The following is a 12,230-nucleotide window of genomic DNA, read 5'->3' on the forward strand; positions in this document are numbered from 1 at the left end:
AAAGATGAAGGTTTAGGATCTAAATGAATCAGAAAAAGAATATAGATATTTCAAGGGAAAGAAAGAGAAATCCACAAAATGTATTTTAAAATATATTAATACTTCTGGTATAATATATTAAATTCTAAAAACTAATAGTAATTATTTTTATCAAGAGTTATACAATTAGAATAAATGGCATGTGGAAAAACAACATGCTTATTTTTGTTAACTTTGAGACAGAGTCATTTACAATGAGTTTTAATTTCAAGTTAAAAGGGATTATGTCACTTTGTTTCTTTACTTTCAATTATTTTAAATTTACCTACTAATTCTCTCTGTGTGTCTCTCTGTCTTTGTTTCTTCCTCTCTGTCTGTCTTATTCCTCTTTGTCTTTGTCTCTATAATTCTGTCTCTCTGTTTCTCTTTCACTCTGTCTCTGTCTCTCTTTGTGTGCACGTGCCATAGGATGGCACAGGGGTGAAGGTTAGAGAATATCTTGGGAGAGAACTGAGTTCTCTTTCTCACTTTGGTTCTGAGAATAGAACTCAGGTCAGGTCCTCTTCCGTTTTCATCTTAAATACTCTTACCTAAAAACATCTTGCTAGCCTTATATTACATTATTGAATATGATTTTCATGAATAGGTATTTAAGCAGTATATGCCTCAAAGGAGTAGTTTGTTTAATATAAGTTCTAAATAGCTGTTTTTAGAAATCAAAAAAAAAAACTGTGTAATTTTGTTTTTGCTGGAGAAGAGAGAAGTTTAGTGCCTCATATAAGTGTTTCTTTGAAAAAATTCTCAATATGAATAATTGAGAATCTTTTTGAAGGCTATATATATATATATATATATATATATATATATATATATATATATATATACATATATATATATTACGCGATAAGTATATAAAGTATTTTTACATTAGAATATAGCATAAATCAATCTATAATGGAATGTGTTAAATGATTTTATGTATGTAGGTAACATATAGCAACAGTTCTGAGATTTCATCTTTTAAAACAACACATTACACATAAAATTTGTATTTTTTTAAGACTGTGGAGCTGACAAGACACAAGACAGAAAAATAATTTAAACATTAATCCTAAAAGTTATATTGAGCTATTTTAGAGCAAGACAACATGTAAATTTACAATAAAAGTAATTTTAAGTTATTAAACAAAGTTTTAAAATGCAGTTGTATCTGTGTTTTATAAAGACAACTGTTGGTCTAGCTAAACACAAACTTTGGTCATAACTTAAGAATAATACTAGTTCATACATAAGTTATTTGTATATGCAGACAATAGGAAGAGATGAATTCTAGAATATTGTGCAAATGAACTTTTTCTTAGCAAAGCATTTTATCATTAGTATAATGGGTAGGAAGCTACATGAAATGCACTGAAGCGGTCCCATGTCACTCCAAGCTCTCAACAGATTAGCTCATCTTCGGAAATACTATGGTATCTTTGGGTCTTTCTATACTCTAAAATAATAAACCATAACCAAAGTATTTTCATATCATGCATGCACCCACACACACTCAGCCCTGGAGGTAGCATCTGTAACATGGCGCAGTGGGAATCAGCACATAGCAGGTCATGACAGTGTGAGGTGGGGAAATTTGGATAAGAGCAAAATTTTATTCCTCCAAGTAGACAGTGTGTTTTTTGTTCCTCTAACAGAAAAGAAGAAACATTTTAAAGATTCCATATAAAATTCAAGTCAGTACTAAACTATAAAAACAACATTTCTAGGTATTCCATCTGTACTACTCTAAGAACTCTTTTGTGACAAACTTTTTATAAGGAGGCAATTTTGATTACTCTGGTTATACTTCCAAATTAGCATAAGGAGGAAAACTCATGTTAATTAGTGCTTATGAAAAATGATGCTATTAATTTGGTCTCATTTTAATTATATAGATTATAAGTCTTAAATTGCTTGGATCATTTTAAAGTAGAATATGTCATTTAAGAGGATGAAGAATTTGGTAAGCCCTGATGGTTATTTGATTTTACATATGCTTGTGGTATTTGTTATATATTACTCTATACATGTATATGATTCTATATTTAAATCATCATGTTTATTCATTTCAATTTCAAGAAATTAAAGTCTCTAATAGAATAGTCAATAAATCTTATGATCTTTTTCACAGATAAAATGACATGTTGGGACTAGGGTGTAAAATATAAATTAGACTGCAAAATAACCTAGTTAAGTGATTGTAGATTCTAGGAGAACTCAGTAATTACTTGTTTTCATTAGTGGTTTCTATTTCTTTGATAAAGCATGATAAGCACCATGACCAAAGCAAGTCAGGGAGGAAAGAGATTATTTGGCTTGCACTTCTACCTTGTAGTCTATCACTCAAGAAAGTCAGGACAGGAATCCAAGCAGGAACTTGGAAGCAGGAACTGATGCAGATATTAGCCATGGGTGCTGCTTATTGACTTGCTCTCATGACTTGCTCAGCCTGGTTTCTTATGGAACCAGGGCCACCAGCCCATGGATAGCACTACTCAAAATGTGTTGGGCTCTCCACTGTCAATCACTAATTAGGAAAATATTCTATAGCTTGATCTTATGGAGGCATTTGTCTATTGAGGTTACTTACTTTCAGATTACTAGTTTTTATTAAGCTGAAATAAAACTAGCCAATAGAGTACTTTAAAGCAATACTGTGTAAAGATAGTATATATGAAAGTTAAGAGGGTAAAAGTATTCATCTAATGTTATATCATTGCTAGAATCTTAACTAGGTTGCCCAACCAAATCTTGGAAGCTATTTTAATTTACCTCCAAACTTCCAGGTTAGAAAACTAGACTGTCTGAATTGTAATTTTATGGTTCAAATTCTTGGTTTTGTTATATTTATAAATCACCTATGGACCAATACTCTAGATTTTTTCCTAGATATTTACATATTGTACTTCTATGTATATCTTTATATCTTTATATGTGTATATTTATAAATTTGAAAAGATATTCTTACTAAAACAAAATTGTTAAGTTCCTGTACATAATCATAATGAATATATTCTAAAGATACAAAGACTGGACAAAGCACTTTGGAACTCATTTCCAGGTTCCTTGTACAGCTGCTCCTAGAGTTGTGTAATAAGTAAATTTTCTATTTATTTCTGTCCTTAGTTATTGCCTCAGTGTTTGTTTATGTATTATTAATTAATTAGTTAATTAACTTATCTTTGAGATAGAGTCTAGTCCCACTATGTAGCTCTGGCTGGACTGGAACTTATTGTGTAGATTAGGCTGTTACAGCTCACATAGATCTTCATGCCTCTTTCTAGTGCTGGGAGTGAAGATGTGTTTCACCGTACCCAGCTCTCATTTCTTTTGAAGTTAAATTTCCCCATTCCTATGATTTTTCCTCCCTGTGGATATTATAACAAGATATATTTGGTTTTTTAATACATACATATCATTATTTATCTATCATCTGTCTGTTTAAATTCACCTTGACTAGTTAAACAACTTGGGGGGAAGTGTGTCGTAACTTAGTCTTTTGTTGAGCAAGGAAAGACAAGAGGTATAGCTCTTAGAAAAGTCGAAGGGAAATGCTGTTTGCTTAGATTTATGTCTGGAAGCAGCTGTGTTTCCCCACCAAACACTGCCTCGGAGCAGAATATGCTGTCTGCTTTTTCTAGATGATCACATTCCTCTATTTAGAGTTTAAAAAGGCATTTACCGTGTCTGAGAAACGGTAAAACTTCTCCAGTGCAAAAGCTTCTGTCTGTGGGAAGGTAAAGTGGACCAAGAGGGATTGAGAAACCAGAGAATCAAGTCACGTATAATTACACAGTTGGTTTTAATTACAAACACTGCTTTAGCATACATATATATCAATTCATTAATGTTTACAGATGCAAAGTATCCATCTACAAGTATTGAATCAAATAAGTGGAATTTTCTGTGTTAAATATTAATAACCCTTAATAATGTATGCTTTCTGAATATTTCAAATCATGATGAGAAAACAATCAATCATTATTTCTCACTTTCTCTGGAACACCAGTCACTGAGACTACTAATCTTCGCATCTTTGTTATGAGCCAAAGGGTAACAGACATTCAATACATCAAATAATTTATGTCACACCTACATGTGGTAAAATTGAGCAAAGAGGCATCTCAGTCAAAAACAATATGGAAAAGAGGAATCAAAATTTAACATCAGCTCTGTGGAGTATTCTATTACTCAGTGCAGTTTTGTGCTGAGTGTGCATGAGCTAGCAGTCTTCCTATTAGATAGCTTATGCTTGGTGTGTCTCACTTGTAGTCTAGGAAGTCTGCAGTTTAAGCATGCTGTAGTAGATAAGGAAGGCAAAAAAAGTAAGAAAGGGAAAACAAAACTGTAAAATGAAATAGTAATAATGTCAGTGAGCATTGCCCCAGTTTTAACAAAACGGTGCTTAGGAAAATTGTCTCAGTCACTAACAGGAAGAAAAGGCATTGTTAAAGCTTGGTTTTGGAACAGTGTTTCTGTTTAATCTAAGAATCAAGAGAGGAAGGGTAGCATAATTTGGCTGCCTGGGATGTAGTGAGGAGAAAGGGGGGGGAGGAAAAAGGGGTTTGGGAGGAAATGAGGAAGAGGGGAGGAGGGGAAAGTGTTGGTAAAGGAAGAGGAGAGGAGACAGAGGTCATATAGGAAGAAGAGCAGGAAGAGGAGGAGGAATGGGAGGCAGAAGGGAAAAGTGGTGGGGGACCAGGGAGAAAAAGAGGAAGAGGAGGATTCAAACTTAAGTTACCGGAGTCCAGCGGAAGGTAGAAGGGCAATGTGAAAGTTAATTTCCTCATCATAGCACTTTTCAACATATTAATGGTAAGTTTTTATGCAAATTTAACAAATGGAGAATTGAATATTGTTTTATGTCCACTATAATCCTGTCTCAGCGCTAATGGTACTTTCCTGCAGCCGCTTGCCGTTGCTCAATGGATCTGTGATAAGTTTTGGAAGTCAGTTGCCTTAAAATTCATTTATTCATTTGCTACTACCTGGACTTTAGCTGATAGATCAAAGTATGTCGCTTTAAAATGAAGTATTAGATAACTTACAAACGACTGAGCTTTAAAACTATTAAACAACATGATTTATAAGCCATTGTCCTTAAGATTTACATTCTGCTTAAATATCTCAGTATATAGGACTGAGGCAAGACGTTTATGTGATTCGGCCAGTGTTGTGTTGAACACTGTTTTCCTTTAAATTTTCAGTTAGCATATTTGCATTGGAGTAACTTAACCATAATTCAACTGTTGAAAGAAATTGTGTTATCATGAAGCAAAGAAAATTACTTAAAATTATGTGTCTATAAAGGAAGATGCCTTAAGAGGTTTTTATAGAGAAGAGCACACACATTCTGTACATTGAAATTCATATAGCATGCTAATTCCACACCTTTCCATCACCTCCTAATGAGACTCCAAATGAACTTTTATATGAATCCATCTTTGATCAGATATGAACAAGGGAGCACTAGCACTTGGTGGTGTTTACCACAGAGGTTTACAACAAAAAAATATTTAGAAGTAAAAGTGTGCACGAGAAGGTGACTTAATCGCATTTCCTCATCATGATATCAATATTTCTGTATTGTATGAAAGCAAATTAATGAGCTTGGAAAAAGGGATGATTTTCATAACTGAAGTCTGATGGCTGTATTAAGTAATGTTATTAGAAATTCTCTAGCATTGCAAGTGGGGGATGAGACATTTTTCAACTGAAGCACAGCCATGTTGTTCATGGAAATATACCAACGACCTTGATAAAGCATATTATGTCATCATATATGCTCCTTAAGCATAACTCAACACCACACTGTCTCCCTGCACTCATCCTAACACAGTTTTTATATTGACTCATCAAAACCAAGAGGATATTACTTCAGTTAGTCCCTGGTCCAAGTTTCCCTCCTGCATATTTACATTCAACAAACAAATGATTTTGTGCTGCGAATTGATATCCCAAAGAATCCAATAAGATAATCGCTTACCTTATTCTTTCTCTTTCGCCGGAACCTCAGCAGCTCTTTGTGTTGCCTTGATACAAAATTCACAGCTGCGTACTCCAGAAGTGCCGAGAACACAAAAAGGAGGCACACGGCCATCCAAATGTCAATAGCCTTGACATATGACACCTGCTCAGAGGAAGCACAAAAAGAGTGAGAAAACTGACTTCCATTGCTACTGCCTTTAAAAAAATTAATCGTTACTTTATGATTCTGAATATAAATTATAGAACAGACAGAAAAAATAAATGAAAAATCTATTTACTGAGAATTTCCAACATATAATTATTTTACCTCCTTCTGGATTATTTATATTGTAGCACATGAATATATTTTGTTATAAATTTCATGTTTGGCATTAACTCAAATATAAGAAAAGAAGATGAAATATTCTATACTTGAAATTTTTCAAGGAGATACAAATAGGAAGTCAAACTATCTTTATTTGCAGAAAATTTAGTTTTATGAATAAAGGACTATTAAAAACTACACACACACACACACACACACACACACACACACACACACAAACACTTACAGTATAAATAGCTTGAGCAGAATATTCAGATTCCGAATTAACAAGCAAACACTTAGGAACTTTCCTAAATAATGACAAACAGGATGAGAAAAAAATCAGGAAAAAATACTTCTTGCAATAACCTGAAAAAACATCATGGAGCAACTCTAACCAAGCAAGGGAAAGGCTTATGTAATAAAAAACGTTAAGCTATTAGAGAAAAAAAGATATGGAGGATGTCAGAATATGGATATTTCTTATGTTCATAGATCAGTAGGTTAATATTGAAAAATGCCCATCCTAGCAAGAGCAATCTACAGCTTCAACACCATCCCCATTAAAATTCCAACACAATTCTCTACAGCAATTAATAACAACATCAAAGCCTTTGACTTCATGTACAAATAGGAAGAAACAAAAACCAGGAGAGCCAAAATAATTCTGAAAAATGTAAAAGAACTTCTGGTGGTATCTCCGCTGCAGATTTCAGATTGTATTACTGAGCTACCATAAGTGAAACAGGATGCTACAGACACACAAATAGATACGTGGGTCAGTGAAACTGACTGAAGACTTAGACCTAAGTACATATACCCAAGAACACCTGAGATTTACTAAGAAGCTGAAAGTACATGCTGGAGTTAAGTCACCATCCCAACAAGTGGTCCTGTTCTAACTGGATGCACATAAAAGGATGAGGGTAGGTCCTATTTGTCACCTTGCACAAAACACAACCATAAATGGGTCAAAGAACCGAATGTAAGACCAGGTACTCAAAATCTTAAACATTATATAATACTTGAAGTCAAACTGAGATTTATGTATATATATATATATATATATATATATATATATATATATATATATATATATCCAGCTTATGTGTATATGAACTTTAAACTATTTATTAAATTTTTTAGTAATACATTTTTTGGAAGTATTTTATTTTATAAGCAATTAATTCAGGTAGGATAATTTTACATGTTCTCTATTTCCAAAATTTTATAAACATCATTAATATATAGTAAATTGAATCTTCTTTTTCCTAAGCTGATAATTTGACTACATTTATCATGAAGTGTACATGAATGTATATATATATACATATATGTGTATATATATGTATATATATGTACATAGTATTAATATGTATGTGTATACACACATATATATGGCACATAAAAGAACGCACACACACATATATACATATACAGACACATCACACATATACATATATACACACATACATCTATATGCTTCTAATTATTTCTATTTCCTCACTACTAGACTGCAAACTGAGGGCTCTAACTCAACACAGTTAACAAGTAGACATTTAAGGCAACCTCTGTCAAGTTCTAATACCCCAACCCATACTGTGAATTGTCCTAATGATGACATTTTAAGTTTTAAAATATGCACTTTTTTAACCTAAGATTTATAAATTTGTTACCCTTTTGTTTGTTTGTTAGTAGTGTATTGCCAATGTTTCACATCCACAATTACTGTGTGTTATTACCGTGAAATGTTATCACAAAATAATAAATTTGTGTTGATTAATTGGCTATAGAGAGGTCTTCCAATTTTCTTCATGTTAAAAGGTACTAATTTCCTTCTGAGTACATCGTTCTGAATTTGTGTTGATATAGCTCAGTTTTAGAACATGTATTCAGCAAACCCTGGGTTTTATCCAGTAGTACCAACCTCCCAAAATTTATTCTAAATGTTCACAAGGTATATTTAATATTCATAGATAATTTTCTTTGACCCGATGTAATTTCATCACTATCTACACTTTTTAGTGAATGCCCTATTATATACATTTTTATTATCCTATTTATTTATTTATTTATTTATTTATTTATATTTTTGAAACTCATACTCTGAGGAATGAAATTGTACCACATTAATGTTAGGCTTAATTTTGTGGCTCACAATATTCCTTTATATTGACAAGTGTCCATCTTTTTATTTATTTATTTATTTATTTATTTGTATTTTTGAAACTCATACTCTGAGGAATGAAATTGTACCACATTAATGTTAGGCTTAATTTTGTGGCTCACAATATTCCTTTTTATTGACAAGTGTCCATCTATTTATTTATTTATTTATTTATTTATTTATTTATTTAGGATATTTTCAGCAAATAATTTCAGATGTTATTCCTTTCCTCCAATGTCACCCTCCTCCCCCTTCCATTGCCTCCATGAATGTATTCCCTCTCCTAACTACCCTCTCCCACTTCAGCACATCGACATTCCCTGACACTGGAAAAGGGAGCCTTTGCTGGGCCAAAGGCTTCTCCTCCCATTGATGTCAGATAATGCTATGCTCTGGCTGCATATGCGGTAGGGCTATGGGTCTCTCCACGTGAACTCATTGGTTGGTGTTTTAGTCCCTGGGAGCTGTAGTGGTTTGGTTAGTTGATAATTTTGTACTTCCCATGGGGTTGCAGACCCTCTCAACTCCTTCTGTCCTTTCTCTAGCTCCTTCATTGGGTCTTTATGTTCAGCCTGATAGTTAGCTTCATGCTTCCTCCTCTATATGAGTATGGCTCTGGAAGAGCCTCTTAAGAGGCATCCATATCAGATTCCTGCCAATAAGCACTACTTGACATCAGCAATAGTTCGTGGGTTTATTGGGCACATATGGGGTGTATCCCCACCTGAGGTATTCTCTGGATCATCTTTTCTCCAATCCCTGCTACTCTATTCATCTCTTTATATCCTCAAATGAATATTTTGTTCTCACTTCTAAGGAGTGAGGCATTCACCTTCTGGCCTTCCTTCACTTTGAGCTTCATAAGTTCTGTGAATCTTGGTTAATCCAAGGTTTTGGGGCTAATATTTGCTTATAAGTGAGGACAAACTATGAGTGTTCTCTTGTGACTGGGCTACCTCACTCAGGATGAGAGATGCAAGTTCCACTTGCCTAGATATTTCATGAAGTCATTGTTTTTAATAGCTGAGTAGCATTCCATTTTGTAAATATTCCACAATTTCTGTATTCATTCCTGTGTTGAAGGACATCTGCCTTCTTTCCGGCTTCTGGCTTTTATAAATAAGGCTGCTATGAACATGGTAGAGCATGTGTCCTTGTTACACACTGGTGCTTCTTTTGGGTATATGACCAGAAGAGATATAGCTGGGTCCGCAGGTAGTACTATGTCCAATTTTCTGAGGAACCACCAGACTGATTTCCAGAATGGTTGTAACAGTTTACAATCCCACCAACAGTGAAGAAGTGTTCCTCTTTTTCTACCTCCTCACCAGCATTTGCTGTCACCTGAGTTTTTGATCTTAGCCATTCTGACTGGTGTGATGTGCAATCCTAGAATTGTTTTGATTTGCATTTTCCTGATGACTAGGTATGTTGAGCATCTATTTAGAAATATCAGCCATTTGATATTTCTAATTTGAGAATTCTTTGTTTTTCTCTGTATTCTATTTCAATAGGATTATTAAATTCTCTAATGTCTAACTTCTTAAGTTTTTTGTATATATTGGATACTAGCCCTCTATCAGATGTAGGATTGGTAAAGATTTTTTCCTGGTCTGTTGGTTACCATTTTGTTCTTTTGACGGTGTTCTTAGCCTTACAGAAGCTTTGCAAGTTCATGAGGTCCCATTTGTTGATTCTATAAGCCATTGCTGTTCTGTTCATGAAATTTCCCTTGCGCCTGTGTGCTCTAAGCTTTTCCATACTTTCTGTTCTATAGTTTCAGTGTACCTGGTTTTATGTGAAGGTCTTTGATCCACTTGGACTTGAACTTTGTACAGGAGATAAGGAAGGATCTATGACTGCCAGTTGAACCAGTACCATTTGTTGAAGAGGCTGTTCTTTTTCCATTAAATTTTTTTTAGCTCCATTGTCAAAGATCAAATGGCCATAGTTGTATGGGTTCATTTCTGGGTCTTCAATCTTATTCTATTGATGTACCTGCCTATGTCTGTACCAATTTCATGCAGTTTTTATCGAAATTGGTTCATAGTACAGCTTGAGGTCAAGGTTGGTGATTCCCCAGGAAGTGTTTTTGTTGTTGTTGTTGTTTTTGTTGATAATAGTTTTTGCTATCCTGGGTTTTTTATTATTCCAAATGAATTTGCTCTTTCAAACTGTATGAAGAAGTGAGTTGGAATTTTGATATGGGACAAGTGTTCATCTTTGTTTTACCACTTACAATTAAAATTTATCATGTACTTTTTCTTTTTCTTTCTTTAAGTCATTTCTTTTCTAAGTTTGCTTTTTACACTTTAATATTTATTTTTATTATTTTTAAATCTCTTTCCCTTCTTCTGCTTGTATATATTTCTTTGTGTGTTTTTGTGTGTGTGTGTGTGTGTGTGTGTGTGTGTGTGTGTGTGTGTGTGGTTGTTGTCCTGGAAGTAAAGTTCCTGAGGACGTCAGAGGCATTGGTTGCTCCTATTTTGGAGTTACATGTGAGTGTGAGCTCTCCGGGGTGTGCTAGGAATGACACTCTGGTCCTCTGTAAGATCAGGCTGTTCCCTTGAACACTGGGTCATCTCTGCATTCTGTACACAACAATTCTTTAGTAAAAGGTGTCTTATAGAAATGAAGGTCATGGTGTAGGTATATTAAATATTGAACTTTATAACAAATGGTTATATTATGCTGTTACCATACACTATTATGACTGACCTGAGTCATATTTTGTTTTAAACTGACAAAGTTAGACAAAGATAGGAATCTCTGTCTGTCTCTGTGTCTCTGTCTCTCTCTCTCTTACATACACACACACACACACACACACATACACACACACACACACACACACACACACACACATACTTGCAAGCATTTGACTGTCTATCTATCAGTCATCTAACAAGTTACTTCCCTGTTACCTATAAAGCCATCCATTCAATTTTTCAACTTGACTGATTCTATTTTAAAACCTCTGGGATTGCTCATGCTTTACTCTTTTCTATGTCACCCCAATCTGCTGTAAACTACCTTAGCCTGTGCTATCTTGGAAATCATCGGTCACCTATTTCAAGCCTTATTCCTTTACATTTCTCCATTTTCTCCATCAGACTGCTTTCACTGTCTCTGTGATTTCTAATGTCCCACAAGGAAGATTCTACAGGCCTTGGAGTTTTCTTATCGAGAGGCCTGTACGGGCTTAGGGTTCCTCAGAACTAAAGTTGTAAATGGTTGTACATTGTCATGTGGGTGCTGAGTAATGCATCTAGGGTCCTTTGGCAGAGGACCAAGTGCTCTTAACTGTGAAGCCAATTCTCCAGTTGCACAGAGATGAGTTTTAGGGGTTAGTTGAACACCATTGCCTTCAAATTAAAACTCAGTATTTTTCTCATCATGAATTTAAAGCCTCCAATTCATTGTAAGGCACACAATACCCTTTGTTCTTTAGACTTTATTTTACATCTCTTGTTTTAACTATTTTCATGCAATATTTATCACATACCAATTATTCAATCAAGCTCATTTTTTTGTGCTACAGAAAGAGATAATTAATGGAGATTATACTGTAGATTAAGTAAGGGATGCAAAACAAAACCATGGAAGTAACAAGATAAGATAACAAGACAACTCTTAAAACGAAAAGACGAATAATGGAAGTGACTGGACCTGGGCAAAGGAGACCATACCCAATAGGGACCTCTCTGAGAATGTGTAGATTACTGGTGTTTGCCATTTATCTTACTGTGTGCT

At 34.2% G+C, this 12,230-nt stretch overlaps 1 protein-coding gene across 2 annotated transcripts in view; it reads right to left on the reverse strand.

Moving 5' to 3' along the window:
- The window catches only part of GLRA3 (glycine receptor alpha 3), a gene marked incomplete at both ends in the record, with an annotated part of 172,948 nt that overhangs the window by 14,075 nt on the left and 146,643 nt on the right, over positions 1-12,230 (reverse strand). The window contains 2 exons of one of the 2 annotated variants that reach the window (XM_080928700.1): positions 3,701-3,745; positions 6,005-6,148. In XM_080928700.1, the coding sequence (XP_080784826.1) occupies positions 3,701-3,745; positions 6,005-6,148 (189 nt within the window). The remainder of the gene's footprint in view (positions 1-3,700; positions 3,746-6,004; positions 6,149-12,230) is intronic. The other variant, XM_080928701.1, reaches the window with a different exon arrangement.

The sequence above is a fragment of the Micromys minutus genome (genome assembly GCF_963924665.1).
Source record: "Micromys minutus genome assembly, chromosome: 14".
Classification (NCBI taxonomy): Eukaryota; Metazoa; Chordata; class Mammalia; order Rodentia; family Muridae; genus Micromys; species Micromys minutus.